The 25,153-nt window shown below is 32.4% G+C and overlaps 1 protein-coding gene across 3 annotated transcripts; it reads left to right on the plus strand.

Annotated features, from left to right (window-relative positions):
- Positions 1–10: 10 nt before the first annotated feature.
- LOC135127263 (casein kinase II subunit beta) lies at positions 11–20,204 on the plus strand. 3 transcript variants are annotated; one of them, XM_064053700.1, is made up of 5 exons: positions 11–73; positions 12,228–12,303; positions 12,354–12,456; positions 19,075–19,456; positions 19,514–20,204. In XM_064053700.1, the coding sequence occupies exons 1-5, from the start codon at positions 51–53 to the stop codon at positions 19,620–19,622; spliced, it is 693 nt and encodes a 230-aa protein (XP_063909770.1). In that variant the 5' UTR covers positions 11–50; the 3' UTR covers positions 19,623–20,204. The 3 variants fall into 3 exon arrangements, with proteins under 3 accessions (XP_063909770.1, XP_063909771.1, XP_063909772.1); XM_064053701.1 differs by lacking the exon at positions 11–73 and adding an exon at positions 11,911–12,019; XM_064053702.1 differs by lacking the exon at positions 11–73 and adding an exon at positions 12,061–12,167.
- Positions 20,205–25,153: the final 4,949 nt, after the last annotated feature.

Raw genomic sequence — 25,153 nt, forward strand, 5'->3', positions numbered from 1 at the left:
ATGGTTTCAGGTTGCAGTTGGAGTAAAGACGGCCAGAGTTTTCGGGGCAAATGCAACTGTACACGTTTTTGGAGTAAGAATTGTAGTGTTGAAGTTGCGTTTAGTGCATTTCCTGATGTTTTATTGTCGGATTGTTGGCGATTTGACAAATTTTTGAAAGTGTCAACAATGCGTAGCGCGGCGCGGGTCATTTGTTCTCATTTTTCATTGTTTCGAGATAAATTCTTCGAAAATGTGCGTTAAGTGCGGTGTAGGCGCTTAAGTAGGTTATAGGGTTATTTTTGAAATATCTGTTCAACTTGTTCAGCGCAACTCGGGAAAACTGGGTGGTCAAAAGAATCTCGTTTGCACACAAATCGGTGGAATTTTTGAAAAAATGAAGCCGAAAATAATTTCCGGAGGTCCAAATCACAAAAAAAAAGGAATAAAAAATTGAAGCTTCAACCGCTTACGCAATACTTCAATTTTGTTATCAAAATATAGATTGGGTCAATTGGATAAATAATAACCATTTATACGAAATCGTAACCATAATTTAATTTTTTAATTTAAATTTCCCGGCTAAAAAAGTGGATAGTGATCAAAAAGTTCCTATGTTAGTGGTCATTGATTTTTTTTCGGAAAAAATTTTCCCCAGATTTCCGCAAAATTTTTCAGATTCTTACAAATCGTTTCAGATCCTGTCAGATTCTTCCAGATCGCTTTAGATCCTTTCAGATTCCTGCAGACTGTTCCAGATTCTTCTAGTTTTTTTTAGATTCTACTAAATTCTCACAAGTTCCCTCAGATTCATTCAAATTATTTCCGAAGCTCCCAATTTCTCTCAAATTCTCTGAGACTCCTTCAAATTCCTCCAGATTCTTTCATTTTTTTTCTGATCCTCTGTTTCAGTTTCTTTCGATTTTTTTTTATTCTTTCAGATTATTCCGTATGCTTTTCGATGCTCACGATTTTTTCAAATTTTCAATTCTATTCAGATGCAGATTTTTCCAAATTCTTTCATATTCTTCCGGGTTTTTTTTAGATTTTCTTAGATTTTTATAAATTCGTCGAAATTCCTGATAATTCGCTCAGATTCTCACAAGTTCCTTCAGATTCCATCAGATTCTTTTCAAATGTTCCAATTTCTCTTAAATTCTTGGAGATTTTCCCAGATTCCTTCAGATTCTCCCAGATTTTCCCAGTCCTTCAAATTCCTTCAGATTTTTTCCGATTTTCTCAGATTCTCGAGGACTTTTCACCTTTCATCACATCATTTCAGATTCGTGCAAACTCGTTCAGATTCTTCCAGATTCCCTCAAATTCCTCCAGATTCTTTCATTTTCTTTCTGATTCTCTCTTTCGGTTTCTTTCGATTTTTTTTTATTCATCCGGATTATTCAGGATGCTGTTCGATGCTCAAGATGTTTTCAAATTTTTCAATTCTTCCATATTCTTTCGGGTTTATTTTTAATTTTCTTAAATTTTTATAAATTCTTCGAAATTCCTGATAATTCGCTCAGATTCTCACAAGTTCCTTCAGATTCCATCAAATTATTTTCAAATGTTCCAATTTCTCTCAGATTCTTGGAGACTTTCCCAGATTCCTTCAGATTCTCCCAGTCCTTCAGATTCCTTCAGATTTTTTCCAATTCTCTCAGATTCTCAAGTATTTTTCACCTTCCATCACATCGTTTCAGATCCTGTCAGATTCTTCCAGGTCGCTTTAGATCCTATCAGATCCCTGCAGACTGTTCCAGATTCTTCTAGTTCCCTCAGATTCATTCAAATTATTTCCGAAGCTTCCAATTTCTCTCAAATTCTCTCAGATTACTTCAAATTTTTCCAGATGTTTTCATTTTCTTTCTGATTCTCTCTTTCAGTTTCTTTCGATTTTTTCTTGTTTGCGAATTATTCCGAACGCTTTTCAATGCTCACGATTTTTTCAAATTTTCAATTCTATTCAGATGCAGATTTTTCCAAATTCTTTCATATTCTTCCGGGTTTTTTTTTAGATTTTCTTAGATTTTTCAAAATTCTTCGAAATTCCTGATAATTCGCTCAGATTCTCACAAGTTCCTTCAGATTCCATCAGATTCTTTTCAAATGTTCCAATTTCTCTTAGATTCTTGAAGATTTTCCCAGATTCCTTCAGATTCTCCCAGATTTTCCCAGTCCTTCAAATTCCTTCAGATTTTTTCCGATTTTCTCAGATTCTCGAGGACTTTTCACCTTTCATCACATCATTTCAGATTCGTGCAAACTCGTTCAGATTCTTCCAGATTCCCTCAAATTCCTCCAGATTCTTTCATTTTCTTTCTGATTCTCTCTTTCGGTTTCTTTCGATTTTTTTTTTTATTCATCCGGATTATTCAGGATGCTTTTCGATGCTCAAGATGTTTTCAAATTTTTCAATTCTTCCATATTCTTTCGGGTTTTTTTTTTAAATTTTCTTAAATTTTTATAAATTCTTCGAAATTCCTGATAATTCGCTCAAATTCTCACAAGTTCCTTCAGATTCCATCAAATTATTTTCAAATGTTCCAATTTCCCTCAGATTCTCGCAGATCTTCCCAGATTCCTTCAGATTCTCCCAGTCGTTCAGATTCCTTCAGATTTTTTCCGATTCTCTCAGATTCTCGAGGACTTTTCACCTTTCATCACATCGTTTCAGATTCCTGCAAACTCGTCCAGATTCTTCCAGATTCCCTCAAATTCCTCCAGATTCTTTCATTTTCTTTCTGATTCTCTCTTTCAGTTTCTTTCGATTTTTTTATTCTTCCGGATTATTCCGGATGCTTTTCGATGCTCAAGATGTTTTCAAATTTTTCGATTCTATCCAGATCGTTTCAGATCCTACAGATCATTTCAGATCCATGCAGATTTTTCAAAATTCTTTCATATTCTTCCAGGTTTTTTTAGATTTTCTTAGATTTTTATAAATTCCTCGAAATTCCTGAAAATTCGCTCAGATTCTCACAAGTTCCTTCAGATTCCATCAGATTCTTTTCAAATGTTCCAATTTCTCTCAGATTGTCGCAGATTTTCCCAGATTCCTTCAGGTTCTCCCAGATTTTCCCAGTCCTTCAGATTCCTTCAGATTTTTTCCGTTTCTCTCAGATTCTCGAGGACTTTTCACCTTTCATCACATCGTTTCAGGTTCGTGCAAACTCGTTCAGATCCCTCTAGATTCCCTCAAATTCCTCCAGATTCTTTCATTTACTTTCTGATTGTCTGGATTATTCAGGATGCTTTTCAAATTTTTCAATTCTATTCAGATCGTTTCAGATCCTACAAATCCTTTCAGATCCCTGCCGATTTTTCAAAATTCATCCATATTCCTCCGGGTTTTTTAGATTTTCTTAGATTTTTATAAATCCTTCGAAATTCCTGAAAATTTGCTCAGATTCTCACAAGTTCCCTTAGATTCCGTCAGATTCTTTTCAAATGTTCCAATTTCTATCAGTTTCTCGCAGATTTTCCCAGATTCCTTCAGATTCTCCCAGATTTTCCCAGTCCTTTAGATTCCTTCAGATTTTTTCCGATTCTGTCAGATTCTCGAGGATTTTTCACCTTTCATCACATCGGTTCAGATTCGTACAAACTCGTTCGGATTCTTCCAGATTCCCTCAAATTTCTCCAGATTCTTTCATTTAATTTCTGATTCTCTGGATTATTCAGAATGCTTTTCAAATTTTTCAATTCTATTCAGATCGTTATAGATCCTACAGATCGTTTCAGATCCCTGCCGATTTTTCAAAATTCTTCCATATTCCTCCGGGTTTTTTATATTTTCTTAGATTTTTATAAATCCTTCGAAATTCCTGAAAATTCGCTCAGATTCTTACAAGTTCCTTCAGATTCCATCAGATTCTTTTCAAATGTTCCAATTTCTCTCAGATTCTCGCAGATTTTCCCAGATTCCTTCAGGTTCTCCCAGATTTTCCCAGTCCTTCAGATTCCTTCAGATTTTTTCCGATTCTCTCAGATTCTCGAGGACTTTTCACCTTTCATCACATCGTTTCAGATTCGTGCAAATTCGTTCAGATTCTTCCAGATTCCCTCAAATTCCTCCAGAGTCTTTCATTTTCTTTCTGATTCTCGCTTTCAGTTTTTTTCGATTTTTTTTATTCTTCCGAATTATTCAGGATGCTTTTCGATGCTCGAGATTTTTTCAAATTTTTCAATTCTATTCAGATGGCTTCAGATCCTATAAATCCTTTCAGATCCCTGCAGATTTTTCAAAATTCTTCCATTTTCTTACGAGTTTTTTTTTAGGTTTTCTTTCAGATTCTTGGAGATTTTCCCAGATTCATTCAGATTCTCCCAGTCCTTCAGATTCCTTCAGATTTTTTCCGATTCTCTCAGATTCTCAAGTATTTTTCACCTTTCATCACATCGTTTCAGGTTCCTGGAAACTCGTTCAGATTCTTCCAGATTACCTCAAATTCCTCCAGATTCTTTCATTTTCTCTCTTTCAGGTTCTTTCGATTTTATTTTTATTTTTTCAGATTATTCCGGTTGCTTTTCGATGCTCAAGATTTTTCAAATTTTTCAATTCTATTCAGATCGTTCCAGATCCTACAGATCCTTTCATATCCTTGCAGATTTTTCAAAATTCTTCCATATTCTTCCGGGTTTTTTTCGATTTTCTTAGATTTTTATAAATTCTTCTAAATTCCTGAAAATTCGGTTAGATTCTCACAAGTTCGTTCAGATTCAATTAGATTCTTTCTAGTTCCAATTTCTCTCAAATTCTTGGAGATTTTCCCAGATTCCTTCAGATTCTCCCAGTCCTTCAGATTTCTTCAGATTTTTTCCGATTCTCTCAGAAACTCAAATATTTTTCATCTTTCATCACATCGTCTCAGATTCGTGCAAACTCGTTCAGATTCTTCCAGATTCCCTCAAATTCCTCCAGATTCTTTCATTTTCTTTCTAATTCTCTCTTTCAGTTTCTTTAGATGTTTTTTATTCTTCCGGATTATTGCGGATGCTTTTCGATGCTCAATATGTTTTCAGATTTTTCAATTCTATTCAGATCGTTTCAGGTCTCTCTACAAATCTTTTTAGATCTTTCATTTTCTTTCTAATTCTCTCTTTCGGATTTTTTTTAGTCTTGCGAATTATTCCGGATGCTTTTCGATGCTCAAGATTTTTTCAAATTTTTCAATTCTATTCAGATCGTTTCAGATTTTCTTAGATTTTTATAAATTCTTCGAAATTCCTGAAAATTCTCTCAAATTGTCACAAGTTCCTTCAGATTCCATGAGATTATTTTCAAATGTTCCAGTTTCTCTCAGATTCTCGGCGATTTTCCCAGATGCCTTCAGATTCTCCCAAATTCTCCCAGTCCTTCAGATTCCTTCAGATTTTTTCCGATTCTCTCAGATTCTCGAGGACTTTTCACCTTTCATCACATCGTTTCAGATTCCTGCAAACTCGTTCAGATTCTTCCAGATTTCGTCAAATTCCTCCAGATTCTTACATTTTCTTTCTGATTCTCTCTTTCAGTTTCTTTCGATTTTTTTTATTCTTCCGGATTATATTCAGGATGCTTTTCGATGCTCAAAATGTTTTCAAATTTTTCAATTCTATTCAGATCGTTTCAGATCCTACAAATCCTTTCAGATCCCTGCCGATTTTTCAAAATTCTTCCATATTCCTCCGGGTTTTTTATATTTTCTTAGATTTTTATAAATCCTTCGAAATTCCTGAAAATTCGCTCAGATTCTTACAAGTTCCTTCAGATTCCATCAGATTCTTTTCAAATGTTCCAATTTCTCTCAGATTCTCGCAGATTTTCCCAGATTCCTTCAGGTTCTCCCAGATTTTCCCAGTCCTTCAGATTCCTTCAGATTTTTTCCGATTCTCTCAGATTCTCGAGGACTTTTCACCTTTCATCACATCGTTTCAGATTCGTGCAAATTCGTTCAGATTCTTCCAGATTCCCTCAAATTCCTCCAGAGTCTTTCATTTTCTTTCTGATTCTCGCTTTCAGTTTTTTTCGATTTTTTTTATTCTTCCGAATTATTCAGGATGCTTTTCGATGCTCGAGATTTTTTCAAATTTTTCAATTCTATTCAGATGGCTTCAGATCCTATAAATCCTTTCAGATCCCTGCAGATTTTTCAAAATTCTTCCATTTTCTTACGAGTTTTTTTTTAGGTTTTCTTTCAGATTCTTGGAGATTTTCCCAGATTCATTCAGATTCTCCCAGTCCTTCAGATTCCTTCAGATTTTTTCCGATTCTCTCAGATTCTCAAGTATTTTTCACCTTTCATCACATCGTTTCAGGTTCCTGGAAACTCGTTCAGATTCTTCCAGATTACCTCAAATTCCTCCAGATTCTTTCATTTTCTCTCTTTCAGGTTCTTTCGATTTTATTTTTATTTTTTCAGATTATTCCGGTTGCTTTTCGATGCTCAAGATTTTTCAAATTTTTCAATTCTATTCAGATCGTTCCAGATCCTACAGATCCTTTCATATCCTTGCAGATTTTTCAAAATTCTTCCATATTCTTCCGGGTTTTTTTCGATTTTCTTAGATTTTTATAAATTCTTCTAAATTCCTGAAAATTCGGTTAGATTCTCACAAGTTCGTTCAGATTCAATTAGATTCTTTCTAGTTCCAATTTCTCTCAAATTCTTGGAGATTTTCCCAGATTCCTTCAGATTCTCCCAGTCCTTCAGATTTCTTCAGATTTTTTCCGATTCTCTCAGAAACTCAAATATTTTTCATCTTTCATCACATCGTCTCAGATTCGTGCAAACTCGTTCAGATTCTTCCAGATTCCCTCAAATTCCTCCAGATTCTTTCATTTTCTTTCTAATTCTCTCTTTCAGTTTCTTTAGATGTTTTTTATTCTTCCGGATTATTGCGGATGCTTTTCGATGCTCAATATGTTTTCAGATTTTTCAATTCTATTCAGATCGTTTCAGGTCTCTCTACAAATCTTTTTAGATCTTTCATTTTCTTTCTAATTCTCTCTTTCGGATTTTTTTTAGTCTTGCGAATTATTCCGGATGCTTTTCGATGCTCAAGATTTTTTCAAATTTTTCAATTCTATTCAGATCGTTTCAGATTTTCTTAGATTTTTATAAATTCTTCGAAATTCCTGAAAATTCTCTCAAATTGTCACAAGTTCCTTCAGATTCCATGAGATTATTTTCAAATGTTCCAGTTTCTCTCAGATTCTCGGCGATTTTCCCAGATGCCTTCAGATTCTCCCAAATTCTCCCAGTCCTTCAGATTCCTTCAGATTTTTTCCGATTCTCTCAGATTCTCGAGGACTTTTCACCTTTCATCACATCGTTTCAGATTCCTGCAAACTCGTTCAGATTCTTCCAGATTTCGTCAAATTCCTCCAGATTCTTACATTTTCTTTCTGATTCTCTCTTTCAGTTTCTTTCGATTTTTTTTATTCTTCCGGATTATATTCAGGATGCTTTTCGATGCTCAAAATGTTTTCAAATTTTTCAATTCTATTCAGATCGTTTCAGATCCTACAAATCCTTTCAGATCCTTGCAGATTTTTCAAAATTCTTCCATATTCTTCTGGGTTTTTTTTTAGATTTTCTTAGATTTTTATATTTTCTCCAAAATTCCTGAAAATTCGCTCAGATTCTCACAAGTTCCTTCAGCTTCCATCAGATTCTTTTCAAATGTTCCAATTTCTCTCAGATTCTTGGAGATTTTCCCAGATTCCTTCAGATTCTCCCAAATTTTCGCAGTCCTTCAGATTCCTTCAGATTTTTTCCATTTCTCTCAGATTCTCAAGTATTTTTCACCTTTCATCACATCGTTTCAGATTCGTGCAAACTCGTTCAGATTTTTCCAGATTCCCTCAAATTCCTCCATTTTCTTTATGATTCTCTCTTTCAGTTTCTTTCGATTTTTTTTATTCTTGCGGATTATTCTGGATGTTTTTCGATGCTCAAGATGTTTTCAAATTTTTCAATTCTATTCAGATCGTTTCAGATCCTTTCAGATCCCTGCAGATTTTTCAAAATTCGTCCATATTCTTCCGTTTTTTTTATATTTTCTTAGATTTTTATAAATCCTTCTAAATTCCTGAAAATTCACTCAGATTCTCACAAGTTCGTTCAGATTCCATCAGATTCTCCCAGATTCTAACAATCCTTCAGATTCCTTCAAATTTATTCCGATTCTCTCAGATTCTCAAGGATTTTTCAAGTTTCATCACATATCGTTTCAGATTCATGCAAACTCGTTCAGATTCTTCCAGATTCCCTCAAATTCCTCCAGATTCTTTCAAATTATTTTATTTTCTTTACGACTCTTCCTTTTGAATCGAAATCTTCAAGATTCTGTAAATTCTTCCAGATTATTCCAGATTTTGCTAGATTCTTCGAAATTCGCTCAGATTCTTACAAACTCTCGAAGCCTCTCAAAATCTTCTAGATTCTTTCGGATTCTCTCACATTCCCTTAAATTCTCTCGGATTTATTAAAATTTTTCTAGATCATTTCAGATACCTGCAGACTGTTTCAGATTCTTCTACCAAGATGAGAATAACAATAATTTTTCACATTTATTTTTAAAATAAAAAAAAACTATTAGGCGGAAATGAATCGGTGAGAAATAATAAAAATAATAATGCCATTGCCTCACCTGCCTAATAGCACAAGCCGCCCCTGATCACACTGTATAATCAAATTATGTTACATTTTGCCGATAAACGTCTATCAGAGAATATTCAGAAGCGACAGCTTCGACATTAATTGTGTTAATATCGAGTATTTATTAATGAGTAATGATTGAAGCAAATTTTTGAGTTGGCAGTTCTGAATTAATGGCAGCAATGTTAGCATGTCAGTTCATAGTTGTCAATCTGACACGAGCACGCTTAAAAAATTTTAAATTGACATTTGATACGCCATCATAAAATTTTAAATAACAAAAAAAATCACAAACATCAACAGTCACTCGGTACGAAGGAATGGAATTTACTCCCACAAGTGCGACAATGAAACTCATACGTTTCAGAAAAGAAACCTCTAGAAATAAAATCTATGAAAAAAAAAAAGAAAACAGACTGGATGAAAAAGTTTCAAAAATCCGTTCACACATTGTTTTCACTTATGGTTCACTGCGTGTATAATTGGTTGCATATTCATATTTGATTTGCATGGGAATTACAATTGAAATGTGGTGATAACATGAATGAGAGAACTCTGTATAACGTTCTAATTTTTTGTTTTGTTGCTTTTGATATCAATAATATTTGTCTTTTTAACAAAGTTAAGTTCATTAAAAAATTCGTTTTGTCCGTTCTACTTTTTTTAAGTACCATAATTATGCGGACCCAGAGCTTATTGGATTTATAAATTTGGCCTTTTACTGTAAAGGTCGATTTATACACTTGTCGCTGACGTAGCTGTTGTACGATAAATACGCAGCGATTAGCAAAGGTATGCGTCCTTTATATCATACGTTTACGTTGACGTTGTCGTTGAAAATTGCAAATTTTGATAGAGATAATGAGGTCCACTAATATTAGGCCATTTAATCACCTGTTCACCGAAACCCTCATATTTTAAATAGCTGTCATCATTTTTTACATTGTAGCTTTCTGTCAATACTTATGCATTGTTAAAGATAGTTCTCGACGTTTAAATCAACAAGATTTTTTTTATTATAGTCTGCCTTTTTTTTTCTTAATATACTTAGCCATCTTTTCACAACAAGAAACTGGTACATTTTTTGCAAAGAAATATGGATTTTGCAATTATGGGGCGGAGCCTAATATTTCTTTATACAAATTTTCCATTTTAAAGATATTTTAAGTTTCATGTTGTGAAAAGATGTCTATGCATATTAGAACAAAAAGGAAAATATAAGCCCCGCCCACCCGCCCTATCTCAATTGTGATGATTTTTTTTATTGGTCGTAAGCCGAGGGGCGGAGCTTAATTGTAAAATCTTTATTTTTCTACGAGAAATTACCTCGTGAAATATGTTCCTAAGTAATCGTGCCCGCCCACCCGCCCTATCTCAGTTGTGATGATTTTTGTTTATTCGCCATGAACCAAAGAGAGCTTAACTGCAAAATACTCATTTCTTTACAAGAAATTAAAAACATATTTTTAAGTATCATGTTGTTCAAAGAATACTATGCATATTAAGAAAATAAGCCAACATATAAACCCCGCCCACCCACCCCATCTCGATTGTGATGATTTTTTTATTCTTAGAGACTTAAAACGCTTTTATAATGGTAAATTTTTGTAAGGAAATATGGATTTTGCAATTAGACTCCGCCCCTAGGTCTGCCCACGAATGAAAACTTCCGCTCCGCCCCCTTGGCTCACAACGAATTAAAAAAAGATCCTCACAATTGGGATAGGGCGGGGGGGCGGGGCTACATTTTGCCTTTTTTTCTTAAAATGTGTAGACTTATTTCAACAACAAGAAACTTTATTAATAATAATAAGCAGTATCAAATTACTATAAATTAAATGTTTCTGTCAGTTATGTCAATTGTGACAACAGCAGCAAATAAGGAGTTACAGGTCTACCAATTTCAAGCAAAATTCATTGATACCAACTTTTTTTTTGTTCTTTAAAAGTTTACAAAGTTTTAATTGACCCGTCCATAAAGACAAATCCTTCTTTTGAAAGTTATACCAATTTTAAGAAAAATAGTTACAATTTTAAAATTAGAAAAAGCAACAATACTTAACATATGTTAACCATTTATAACTGAAGCATATTTTGAGTTGGCAATTCTGAATTTTAGGTGACATCTCATAGTTGTCCGTTTTGACATGAGCCCGTTTAAAAAATTTGAAACTGACATCAGATATGCCATCATGAAGTTTTAAATATGTTACCAATCTAACAAAAAAATCACAGATATTAATAGTCACTCGGTACCAAAGAAAGGAATTTACTACCACAAGGGGGACAAGGGAATCCATAGGTTTTAGAAAGGAAACCTCTAGAAAGAAAATCTATGAAAAAAGCAAGAAATTAGATGAAAAAGTTTCAAAAATCCGTTCATAGATGTGGCTTAGTGCATGTATAATTGGTTGCATATTAATATTTGGTTTACATAGAGTATATAATATTTAACATAATTTTCTGAAACACATCACAATAATAATAATATACAATTCCTCGGTGATTCTTGCATTTTCAGTGTAAGTGAGTGTATAATTTTACTACGCTTGACAAATGTCAAATTTTGAATAGATTGTATTTTTTTTAATTAACTGAAAAATAGTTTAAACCTCAAATGGTCCATTAAAATTAAAAATTTCAATATAATACCTCTTCCTATAATACTTTAAAAGGCGTCCATTTTTAAATTCTATACAACATATTTCATTGTTTTTTGAAAGCAGTGTTGCAGCAGTTTTGGCATGTAATTTCATAGTTATCAATTTTGAAATGAGCGCGCTTGAAAAACATGATTAAAGAATAGCCAGTCAGGCATGCCATCATAAAATTTCAAATGTGTTGCCAATCTAACAAAGAAAAATCACAAACGTTAATAATTACTGTGAGTATTTTTAAGTAATATTATCTTTTATTACAGAATTTAAGATAATTAAAATGTCGATCTTTAGAGACTAGGAATATTTATAGGGTTACCAACATGTAAGAACAAGTGGCAGTAAAATGGTATCAGAAAATAATGGTACTGAATAGAGGATTTATGACAATATTATATAAAAAAACCACAAAGATTAAAAATTGGCAACAAATTTCTTCATTATTTACAACAAAAAACAAATCAGCACATAAAAATGTAATCTACGATAATTATCGCTCTTGTCTCCCAACAAAGTAAAAAAATCTCCTTTTAGCCAAAACAAGTAGCCGATAACACAACTTATCCGACCTTATCACGTTTAAAAATCTCTAAAAAACCTCCTCCCCCACCTCGCTGCTCCATTTAATTTAAATCTGGCGCCGCTTTCTAGTACCGTCACTTTCGGCCAGATGGTTCCAACATCAACTCTTTTTTCGCGTAGATGAAGTAGCGTAAGCGTGGCTAATCAAGGTACAAAGAGGTAAAATAATTATTTTTCTTAGTCCCCGACCATTATTCAGCCCCAATTTGCTCCGTCCAATAACCCCCAGACTCTAAATTTGCCGAAAAACCGAAAATTAACGGTGTTGTTGTGTCACAACTGTCATTAAACGTAATCTAAACATAGGGTTGGACTGCCACACTCGTCTCAAATTCGCTATTTTATATACGAAATGACCGTGTTTTAGGAAAATGAGCAGCTCAGAGGAGGTTTCATGGATTTCATGGTTTTGTGGACTTCGAGGAAATGAGTTTTTTTGTGAGGTAAATGTGGTGTGAGGTCTCGATATGTCATTGAGTTTCGATGCTTGCAGGTGGATGAGGACTATATACAGGATAAATTTAACTTGACGGGGTTAAATGAACAAGTGCCGCATTATAGACAAGCGTTGGATATGATACTAGATCTAGAACCAGGTACTTTTGTTGTGTAGGCCGTAGTTGCATGGTTAAGTGAGAGATCGAAAAGTTTGCAAAACGTGAGAAGTAAGGGTTACGCTTACGTTTTTTATTGCATTGCTGCGAAAACTAATATCGTACTTCAATTAGTCGCAATTTCGTACTCTAATGGATCAAAATTGAGGAAATCATACTCTTTAATTGTCGTGCTTTAAATTGGTAAAACCCATCCTTATAATATTAGCATGATTCATAAGATACTTTTATTGCGTATTGTTGATAACATAAAATCTGTAAATAATTATGATTCCGTTAATGTTTGAACTAACACGAAAAAAATTTTAAATAACAAAATTAATCAAGAACTTAATATTTCAAGAAAATTATCTGGAAGTGTTCATCGTTTCATTTTATTGTTGCTCTAGTTGTGAAAATCCTTAATTAATCATTTAAATGCACATCACTGGATGAAAGATGTACATTTAAAAAATTATTTTTAAGGTTTGTTTTTTCGTAAACGAAAATTTCTTTAAAACAAGGTGGCGATTTTTTGTGTAAAATGTTTTCAAATTTTGACGATAATTATTCTAAAACATGTTTTGTGTAATTTAATTTTCAAAGTACCGGCTGATGTCTCCACTTTTCGACGAATTTTAGGAAATTTAGGTATGTGGTTATTGAGATAGCGATAAGATAAATTGGTGGTTTTTACATTGATTTCTACGAAAAATATTGTATAAAAGAATACGCGGAATATAAAATTAATATGAAGTACCGCAATTTTTCAATAACCATTTATGTAATGTTTTTACGTAAGGAAGTAGGCTGTGTTTCGCATTTACAAGAGATTGACGTAACGATGTTTTGAGATGACGTCGACAGTTTTTGGAGGGGATGAGTGGATCAATTTTGGTGAAAATAGGTTCCCTTTTCACTTTGTATGTGTCGATTTTTATTAATTTTATATACCGTGTGTTCGAAAAAAAGCCCAAATGTCGGTACAACACTGTGTAAAATTTATAAAAATCTCGAAAAAATATGTAAGATGTCATTAAAAAAAGTTGAATGTCGTAGACAAAAACAAATGAATGTTAAAAATGTTGTACTCGAAAAAATAAGACGGCCACGGGCTCATGCTTTTTTTGGAACACACGGTGTATGTTACGAATATTGTGTAGATCATAAAACACCAACCAAAATTTGCCTGATCATCCCCACCAACAATTTGATGACGTCACTTTGAAATTTTGCATGGTGATTGCTTTTTAAATTTCATAAAGTAGCATGCTTCTGTACTTGTGGTTTATGAATCCGGCGTTATTTTGCTTTCCAGTTTTTGGCAAACAAGTACAAATTATTCAACAACCTTTTAATGTAAAGGTCGATTTATAAACCTGTCGCTGACGTTGACGTTGGGTTTTTCAACCAATCAAATTGCGGTAGTGTGCAGTGCTGCCAACTTGAAGGAATATCCCCTGAAGAAGGGGGGACATGTTTCTGGTTGACAGTACTAATTCCAGGAATATCAAATTTTGATAGAGATAATGAGGTCCACTAATATTAAGCCACAAGGCGGGTGGGCGGGGCTTATATTTTGCCTTTTTTTTTTTCTTAATATGTAAAGCCATCTTTTTACAACAAGAAACTTAAAATGTGGTTAAAATGGTACATATATACATATTAAGAAAAACTCCTAATTTTAGTTTTTGGAATTCTTCAATTTTTGATTTTTCAACTTTAAATTTTCCATTTTTCGATTTTTCTGGTTGACGATTTTTCGATTTCTAGATTTTCCGGTTTTTCGATATTTCAGTTCTGGAATTTTTCGTTTCGATTTTTTTATATTTAAAATTCGATTTTTATTGGGTATATTTATCGATTTTTCTATTTTTCCATTTTTTAAATATTAGATTTTTCAATATTTTGGGGTTTTGATTTCTAGAAGTTTCAGTTTTTAAAATGTTTTGTTTTACGATTTTTAAATTTTTGATTTTCCCATTTTCCGATAATTCAACTTTTAAAATTTTCGGTTCTTTTATTTTTTTATTTGACGATTTTTGGACTTTTCGATTTCTAGATTTTCCACTTTTTCGGTATTTCAGTTCTGGATTATTCAATATTTCGATTCTTCAGTTTTTCGTTTCGATTTTTTAAATTTAAAATTTTTCAATTTTTTGCTGTTTCAATTTATCGATTTTTCAATTTTTTATTATTTCATTTTTCCATTCCTCGATTTTTTTACTTTTAGATTTTTTGATTTTTCCGATTTCTCGGTGTTTCCATTTTTCGACTTGACGATTTTGCGATTTTTCAATTTTTGGCATTTCTAAATTTTCGAAGTTTCGATTTCTCAATTCATAGATTTTTCGATTTCTCTTTTTTGCAGTTTTTACAATTTTTCGGTTTTTCAATTTTCCTATTTGACGATTTTTCGACTTTTCGATTTCAAGATTTTTCAATTTTTCGGTGTTTTAAATTTTAGCTTTTTCGATTTCTCGATTTTTCTTTTTTCTAATTCTTCGAATTTTTAAATTTTAGATTTTTTAATATTTTGGTGTTTTGATTTCTCGAAGTTTCAGTTTTTAAAATTTTTTGTTTTACGATTTTTTAATTTTTAAATTTATGGCATTCATAAAATTTCGAGTTTTCGATATCTGAATTAACCGATTTTTCAATTTTTGATTTTCCCATTTCTCGATTCTTCAACTTTTAAAATTTTCGGTTCTTTTGTTTTTTTATTTGACGATTTTTCGACTTTTCGATTTCTAGATTTTCCACTTTTTCGATTTTTCAGATCTAGATTATTCAATATTTCGATTCTTCAGATTTCTTAATTTTTTGACTTTTAGATTTTTCAATTTTTCAGTTTTTGGCATTCTAAATTTTCGAAGTTTCGATTTCTCAATTCATAGATTTTTCGATTTCTCTTTTTTGCAGTTTTTACAATTTTTCGATTTTTTAGCTTGAAATTTTCGGTTTTTCAATTTTTCTATTTGACGATTTTTCGACTTTTCGATTTCAAGATTTTTCAGTTTTTCGGTGTTTTCAATTTCAGCTTTTTCGATTTCTCGATTTTTCTTTTTTCTAATTCTTCGAATTTTTAAATTTTAGCTTTTTCAATATTTTGGTATTTTCATTTCTCAAAGTTTCAGTTTTTAAAATTTTTTGTTTTACGATTTTTCTATTTTTAAATTATGGCATTCGTAAATTTTTGATTTTCGCATTTCTCGATTCTTCAACTTTTAAAATTTTCGGTTTTTTGATTTTTCTATTTGACGATTTTTCAATTTCTAGATTTTCCATTTTACGATATTTCAGTTCTGAGGGATTATTCAATATTTCGATTCTTCAATTTTTCGTTTCAATTTTTTAAATTTAAAATTTCTCAATTTTTTGCTGTTTCAATTCCCTGATTTTTCAATTTTTTAATATTTTATTTTTCGTTTTTTTAAATATTAGATCTTTTAGATTTCTCGATTTTTCTATTCAATTTTTGACGTTCCCAAATACTCAATTTTACGATTTCTTGATTTTTTGATTTTTCCCATTTCTCGAATTTTCGATTTTTCAGATTTTTGATTTTTCAGTTTTTGGCATTTCTAAATTTTCGAAGTTTTGATTTCTCAATTCATAGATTTTTTGATTTCTCTATTTTTTAGCTTTTACAATTCTTCAATTCTTCAATTTTTCGATTTTTTTTAGCTTAAAATTTTCGATTTTTCTATTTGACGATTTTTCGACTTCGATTTCAAGGTTTTCCAATTTTTCGATATTTTAGTTCTGAGTTTTTCAATATTTCGATTCTTCAATGTTTCGCTTCGATTTTTTAAATTTAAAATTTCTCAATATTTTGCTGTTTCAATTCCTCGATTTTTCAATTTTTTAATATTTTATTTTTCGTTTTTTTAAATTTTAGATCTTTCGATTCCTCAATTTTTTTCTATTAAATTTTTGGCGTTTCCCAAATTTTCAATTTTACAATTTCTTGATTCTATGACTTTGGATTTTTTGATTTTTCCTTTTTTCGAATTTTCGATTTTTCAATTCATAGATTTTTCGATTTCTCTTTTTTTCAGTTTTTGCAATTCTTCAATTTTTCGATTTTTTAAGCTTAAAATTTTCGGTTTTTAGATTTTTCTATTTGACAATTTTTCGACTTCGATTTCAAGATTTTCCAATTTTTCGATATTTTAGTTCTGGGTTTTTTCAATATTTCGATTCTTCAATTTTTCGATTCGATTTTTTAATATTTTATTTTTCGTTTTTTTAAATTTTAGATCTTTCGATTCCTCGATTTTTTGACTTTGGATTTTTTATTTTTCCCATTTCTCGAATTTTCGATTTTTCAGATTTTTGATTTTTCAATTTTTGGCATTTCTAAATTTTCGAAGTTTCGATTTTTCTGTTTGACAATTTTTCGACTTCGATTTCAAGATTTTCCAATTTTTCGATATTTTAATTCTGGGTTTTTTCAATATTTCGATTCTTCAATTTTTCGTTTCGATTTTTTAAATTTACAATTTCTCAATTTTTTGCTGTTTCAATTCCGCGATTTTTCAATTTTTTATTTTATTTTTCGTTTTTTTAAAATTTAGATCTTTCGATTCCTCGATTTTTCTATTCAATTTTTGGCGTTTCCCAAATTTTCAATTTTACGATTTCTTGATTTTTTTATTTTTCCCATTTCTCGAATTTTCAATTTTTCGATTGTTCAGATTTTTGATTTTTCAATTTTTGGCATTTCTAAATTTTCGAAGTTTCGATTTCTCAATTCATAGATTTTTCGATTTCTCTTTTTTTTCAGTTTTTAAAATTCGTCAATTTTTCGATTTTTTAGCTTAAAATTTTCGGTTTTTCGATTTTTCTATTTTTCGACTTTTTTTTTTTCTTATGCCAGCTTGCACAATCGAAAATGCCGTATTTTTTAATTAAGCTCCGCCCCTCGGCTTACGACGAATAAAAAAAATCATCAGAATTGAGATAGGGTGGGTGGGCGGGGCTTATATTTTGCCTTTTTTTTCTAAATATACATATCCATCTTTTCACAACAAAAAATTTAGAACATGGTGAAAATGATACACTTTCGCAAGAAAATATGGATTTTGCAATTATGGGGCGGAGCCTAATTGCAAAATCGATATTTCCTTAAACAAATTTTCCATTCCATGTTTTAAGTTTCATGTTATGAAAAGAAGTCGACACATATTAAAACAAAAATGCGAAATTTAAACCCGCCCACCCGCCCTGTCGCAACTGTGATGATTTTTTTTATTGGTCGTGAACCAAGGGGGCGTAGGCTTAACTGCAAAATACTTATTTCTTTACAAGAAATTAAAAACATGTTTTTGAGTATCGTGTTGTTCAAAGAATACTAGGTATATTGAGAAAAAAATCCAAAATATAAACCTCGCCCACCCACCCCATCTCAATGGTGACGATTTTTTAATTCTTGTAAACTTAACTGGATTTTGGAATTAAGCTCCGCCCCTAAGTCTGCCAACGAATGAAAACTTCATTACTCTTTAGATCAGGGTAGGTATGGGTGGGGCTTATCTAAATATATATAGTATTCTTTGAACACGATACTCAAAAACATGTTTTTAATTTCTCGTAGAGAAATAAGGATTTTGCAGTTAAGCTCCGTCCCCTTGGCTCACGACGAATTAAAAAAATCATCACAAATGAGATAGGGTGGGTGGGCGGGGCTACATTTTGCCTTTTTTTTTCTTAATATGTGTAGACTTATTTCGACAGCAAGGAACTTAGAACATGTCTAAACTTCAACGTCAACAGCAAGTTTATAATTTCGAGGTCACGATTCTAGGGTTCGATCCCTAGTCATGACCGTAACTGTCAAACTGAACAAGGAATTCATTGGTGTTGCCAACATAATTTTTTAACATTAAATTTCAAAGGTTGCTAAACGACTTTTTTTAACAATACATCTTCAATATACCGGGTGACCATATATTAATTATTGGCAGCAATATTAGCATGTCAGTTCATAGTTGTCTATTTTGACAATGAGAAGACGACAGCTACTGAATTGGCGCCCAAATTTCAATTTTACTTCAGATTTTAAATATATCGCCAACTTGACAAAAAAAAAACACAAAATTAACAGTCACTTGATGTTTTAAATAACGGGTGTTCAGTTGAAAAAGTCATCAAGTTGGCGTTGTTTTTTTTTTTACACAAAATTGTAATGTAAATAAAACATTTTTATTAAGTTGTTAATTTAAGATTTTCGTTACAATTATTTCTATAACAATATTTTTTTAAAGAATTTATATATTTAAAACACAAAAATACATTTTAATAAATTTTCACTAGTAAATACAAAAAATAATGTGCATATATACGGTGACTTTTAATGATGAAGCAAATTTTTGTGTTGGCAATTCTAAAATATATATTATATTGATATTTTCATACCAAAATTATAAATTGAAAGAAAATGACTTAGAATTTTACAAATGACAACGTTATTGAGTTCAAGAGAGAATGTATTATAAACAGGGTGTACCAAGAAAAACTCCCGAAAAGATTTAGAAGTGCAGTTTTGAAAATACAAATTGACTTGACTTGAATTTTTTTTTCGTATTATTTTTAAAATCTTTTTGCCGCTCATTTCAGATGATGAACTTGACGACAACCCGAACCAATCCGATCTTATCGAGCAAGCCGCCGAGATGCTGTACGGTCTGATCCACGCCCGCTATATCCTGACCAATCGAGGCATAGCTCAAATGATAGAAAAATACCAATCGGGAGATTTCGGCTACTGCCCGCGCGTCTACTGCGAATCTCAGGCGATGTTACCTCTAGGATTATCCGACGTACCAGGGGAGGCCATGGTCAAGTCGTACTGCCCCAAATGCATGGACGTATACACACCAAAATCCTCAAGACACCACCACACGGACGGGGCTTACTTCGGGACCGGCTTCCCCCACATGCTGTTCATGGTACACCCGGAGTACAGGCCGAAGCGCCCCACGAATCAGTTCGTTCCTAGGTGAGTGTTCCTCTCGACCGCAGCACTTCCCGCCCTAACCCGACTTTTCCTTTCAAGGTTATTTGGTTTTAAAATTCATCCCTTGGCGTATCAGTTACAACAGCAAGCCGCATCGACATTCAAGGCTCCGCTGAGAAGTCTGAATTTTAATAATGGTAAACGTTAATTTCGTATGAGGTGTATACAGCAATTTTTAATTTATTTCTACCCAAAATTGTGTATTCATTATGTATGAAATTAAAGTTACGTTTGATGTTAGGCCCTTTTCGTTCACTCTGTATAATTTGAGGCGAGAATTACAAGGCGGGAGCGATAGGCGTGAGAACAGGTTTGTAAAAATGGATTTTTTTTATTGTAATAGTTAGAATTTTGCTGGTTCTGTGTACATTTATAAGTTAACTAGCGGTTCAAGGTTTCGGTATTTGTAAATACGATTGCGTGTTACCAGTTAATGTACAAAAATACTTGATGCTGGTTGTGTTGTCAAATGTAGAGTTTGACGTGACAGTGTATTTATTCCGAGATGGGAAAATCCGTTGTAGGTAGCGTTTTATTTTGGAACAGGCTGGATTTTCCCATCTTTTTGCGTCGCGAATGTATCGTAGGTTAGAGGGGGTTAATTTGTATTGTCTTGAACGTAGTTAAGTTATACACGGTACGACAGGCGAGTCATATTACAAAGTTAAACGTCTAATATTTTGTTCTTTAATTTTATGTAAATTAATTATTAATAAAACGATAGAAATTTTTCTGCTTAGTTATTTGAACTGACGTTGCTTCCCTGAAAAGTGGAAAATATCATATCAATACAGTATTTAAGAGCGCTATTTAGTAGGCAAGGTTTTTTTAATGGTGAAGATTTTTCGCGCCATTTTTTTAAATCTCAACCAAACAAAATTGTGTCTATCGATGTCGATTCTAATTGGTTAAAATTTGAAAAGTGGCGGGAAAACTAGTTACGTCAGCGTTATTGTTATCCTACTTACATGCAAGAGGATTCTTATTTTTTTATATAAAACTATATTCAGACATTTAACGGCTAATAAAATTCTGATTACTGCAATTAAAATTGCTTTTTTCAACGACAACCTGGTTTTTTGAGGAAAAAAACAGTCACTGAACGCGTTGGTGAGTTGATTTTGCCTCAGTCTCTCGCTTTTAAGTTTTTTAGCTGTTGTTTATAAAATAATGTATTATACGAGTAAAATAAAGCTACATGCACTACTTTCTCTACAGTTGTACTTTATTAAAAATTAAAAATGTATTATGGACTTATTTTTTACAGAGGTGCCCAAGTTATGATGTCACGATTTGATGATTTTTAGTTTGACTTTTCCTGTTCTCGCTATTATCTATCAAAAATCAAATTTTTAAGAGTATATTTTTTACAATGTAAGTACATTATGAAGAGAAAATAAGAGAGATTGATCAACTTTATTTATATGATGTAAGTGTGGTTAGGTCCAGATCAAAAAACTACAAACGGGCCCCAAACTGTTGTCCTGTATTTGAAGAAGTAAGAAAGAATCACTGAAACCACTGGTGTTTTATTTTGGAAAAAACTTAAAAATCTTAGGGACATCAAGGTTTTTTCAAGAAGTTTATAAGAATCTTGGGGATCTCCTCTGCTGTTTTATTTTTGAAGAATCCTTTCCTCTGGCGTTTTATTTTCGAAAAATCTGGGGCACCTCTGATGTTATATTTTTAAAGACGTTTAAAGAAGCTCGAGCTTCTCTTTTCTGGTGCTTTATTGTTGAAGAAGTTTAAAGAATCACGGGGATCTCTGGTGTTTTATTATTGAAGAAGTTTAAAGATTTCAGCACCTCTGGTCTTTTATTTTCGAAGAAGTTTAAAGAATCTATGAGTCTTTCCTCTAGTGCTTTATTTTTAAAGAAATTTAAAAAATCTTGGGGACCTCTGGTATTTCTGAAGATTGAATGTTTCAAAGGACGATTCTTGAAGAACCATTGGAGTTATCGAAGAAATGAAAGGGGATATGACTTCTGCGGCCTGAAATCTACAAGAAAATGTATTTAGTGAAATTTCGAATATTTTGTTGAAAATTGGTCGAAAATTGGGCGGATTTTTCAAATTTTTATATATTTCAAAGGACGATTCTGGAAAAACCATTGGAGTTATCGAAGAAATGAAAACGGATATGACTTCTGCGGCCCGAAATCTACAAGAAAATCTATTTAGTGAAATTTCGAATATTTTGTTGAAAATTGGGGTATTTTGCATATTTTTGAAAGTTTCAAAGGACGATTCTGGAAGAACCATTGGAGTTATCGAAGAAATGAAAGCGGATATGACTTCTGCGGCCCGAAATCTACAAGAAAATGTATTTAGTGAAATTTCGAAAATTTGGTTGAAAATTGGCGAAAATTGGGGTATTTTGCATATTTTTGAAAGTTTCAAAGGACGATTCTGTAAGAACCATTGGAGTTATCGAAGAAATGAAAGCGGATATGACTTCTGCAGCCCGAAATCTACAAGAAAATGTATTTAGTGAAATTTCGAAAATTTTGTTGAAAATTGGTCGAAAATTGTGGTATTTTGCATATTTTTGAATGTTTCAAAGGACGATTCAGGAAGAACCATTGGAGTTATCGAAGAAATAAAAAGCGGATATGACTTCTGCGGCCCGAAATCTACAAGAAAATCTATTTAGTGAAATTTCGAATATTTTGTTGAAAATTGGTTGAAAATTGGGGTATTTTGCATATTTTTGAAAGTTTCAAAAGACGATTCTGGAAGAACCATTGGAGTTATCGAAGAAATGAAAGCGGATATGACTCCTGCGACCCGAAATCTACAAGAAAATGTATTTAGTGAAATTTCGAAAATTTTGTTGAAAATTGGTCGAAAATTGAGGTACGTTGCATATTTTTGAATGTTTCAAATTCAGGAAGAACCTTGGACTTATCGAAGAAATTAAAGCGGATATGATATTAAAGAATCTATGGCACCTATGGTGCTTTATTTTTGAAGAAGTTTAAAGAATCTCGGGCACCTCTAGTGTTTTATTTTTGAAGAAGTTAAAGATTTCGGAGACCTCTAGTGTTTTATTTTCGAAGAAGTTTAAAGATTTCGGGGATTCTTTTGTTTTATTTTCGAAGAAGTTTAAAGAATTACGGGGACCTCTAGTGTTTTATTTTTGAAGAAGTTTAAAGATTTCGGAGACCTCTGGTGCTTTATTTTCGAATAAGTTTAAAGAATCAATGGAACCTCTCCTCTAGTGCTTTATTTTAAAAGAAATTTAAGGAATCTTGTGCACCTCTTGGTATTTTACTTTTGAAAAAGTTTTAAGAATCTCGGGCACCTCTCCTGGTGTTTTATGTTTTTGAAGAAGTTTAAAGAACCTTGAGCATCTCTCTTCTGGTGTTTTATTTTTGAAGATGTTTAATGATTTCGGGGACCTCTGGTGTTTTATTTTTTTAAGAAGTTTGAACAAATCAAATAAACCTCCAGTGTTTTATTTTAGATTAAGTTTAAAGAATCTGGGAGATCGCTGGTGTTTTATTCTTCAACTTTAAAGAATCTCTTGGACTTCTTGTTCTTTTATTTTCGAAGAAGTTCAAAGATTTCGGGGACCCTTGATATTTTACTTTCGAAGAAGTGCAAAGGATCTCGGGGACCTTTCCTCTAGTGCTTTATTTTTGAAGAAGTTTAAAGAATCACGAAGACCTCTAGTGTTTTAGTGTTTTATTTTTGAAGAAGTTTAAAGATTTCGGGGACGTCTGGTGCTTTATTTTCGAATAAGTTTAAAGAATCTATGGAACCTCTCCTTTAGTGCTTTATTTTAAAAGAAATTTATGGAATCTTAAGCACCTCTTGGTGTTTTATTTTTGAAAATGTTTTAACAATATCAGGGACCTCTCCTCTGGTGTTTCATATTTTTGGAAAAGTTTAAAGAATCTCGGGGACTCTCGTCTAGTGCTTTATTTTTGAAGAAGTTTAAAGAATCTCAGGAACCTCTTGTGTTTTATTTTTGAAGAAGTTTAAAGATGTCGGGGACCTCTAGTGTTTTATTTTCGAAGAAGTTTGAAGAATCTCGGGAACCCCCCCTCTAGTATTTTATTTTTAAAGAAATTTAAAGAATCTTCGGCAATTCTTGGTGCTTTATTTTTGAAAAAGTTTAAAGAATCTCAGGGACCTCTCCTCTGGTGTTTTATTTTTTTGAAGAAGTTTAAGGAATCTTGAGCATCTCTCTTCTGGTGTTTTATTTTTGAAGAAGTTTAAAGAATCATGAGGACCTCCGGTATTTCTGAAGAAGTATAAAGAATTTCGCGCACTTCTAGTGTTTTATATTTTTGAAAAAATTTAAATAATCTCGGGGACTCTCGTCTAGCGCTTTATTTTTGAAGAAGCTTAAAGAATCACAGGCACCTCTAGTGTTTTATTTTTGAAGAAGTTTAAAGAATCTTCAGCAACTCTTGGTGTTTTATTTTTGAAATAGTTTAAAGAGTCTCAGGGACCTCTCCTCTGGTGTTTTATTTTTTTGAAGAAGTTTAAAGAATCTCTAGCATCTCTCTTCTGGTGCTTCTTTTTTAAGAAATTTTAAGAATCTCAGGGACGTCTCCTCTGGTGTTTTATTTTTTTGAAGAAGTTTAAGGAATCTTGAGCATCTCTCTTCTGGTGTTTTAGTTTTTAAGAAGTTTAAAGAATCATGAGGACATCCGGTATTTCTGAAGAAATATAAAGAATTTCACGCACCTCTGGTGTTTTATATTTTTGAAAAAGTTTAAAGAATCTCGGGGACTCTCGTCTAGTGCTTTATTTTTGAAGAAGTTTAAAGAATCACAGGGACCTCTAGTGCTTTATTTTTGAAGATGTTTAAAGATGTCGGGGACCTCTAGTGTTTTATTTTCGAAGAAGTTTAAAGAATCTCCGGAACCCCCTCTCTAGTATTTTATTTTTAAAGAAATTTAAAGAATCTTCGGCAACTCTTGGTGTTTTATTTTTGAAATAGTTTAAAGAGTCTCAGGGACCTCTCCTCTGGTGTTTTATTTTTTTGAAGAAGTTTGAAGAATCTCTAGCATCTCTCTTCTGGTGCTTCATTTTTGAAAAAGTTTTAAGAATCTCAGGGAGCTATCCTCTGCTGTGCTGTTTTATTTTTTTGAAGAAGTTTAAGGAATCTTGAGCATCTCTCTTCTGATGTTTTATTTTTGAAGAAGTTTAAAGAATCATGAGGACCTCCGGTATTTCTGAAGAAATATAAAGAATTTCACGCACCTCTGGTGTTTTATATTTTTGAAAAAGTTTAGAGCATCTCTCTTCTGGTGTTTTATTTTTGAAGAGGTTTAAAGAATCATGAGGACCTCCGGTATTTCTGAAGAAGTATAAAGAATCTCGGGGACTCTCGTCTAGTGCTTTATTTTTGAAGAAGTTTAAACAATCACAGGGACCCCTAGTGTTTTATTTTTGAAGAAGTTTAAAGATGTCGGGGACCTCTGGTGTTTTATTTTCGAAGAAATTTAAAGAATCTCGCGAACCTCTCCTCTAGTGTTTTATTTTTAAAGAAATTTAAAGAATCTTCGGCAACTCTTGGTGTTTTATTTTTGAAATAGTTTAAAGAGTCTCAAGGACCTCGCCTCTAGTGTTTTATTTTTTTGAAGAAGTTTAAAGAATCTCTAGCATCTCTTTTCTGGTGTTTTATTTTTGAAGAAGTTTAAAGAATCATGAGGACCTCCGGTA

Source organism: Zophobas morio, unplaced genomic scaffold (assembly GCF_036711695.1).
Source record: "Zophobas morio isolate AGI-343-1 ecotype UQ-CSIRO unplaced genomic scaffold, CSIRO_AGI_Zmor_V1 ptg000011l, whole genome shotgun sequence".
Taxonomy (NCBI): domain Eukaryota; kingdom Metazoa; phylum Arthropoda; class Insecta; order Coleoptera; family Tenebrionidae; genus Zophobas; species Zophobas morio.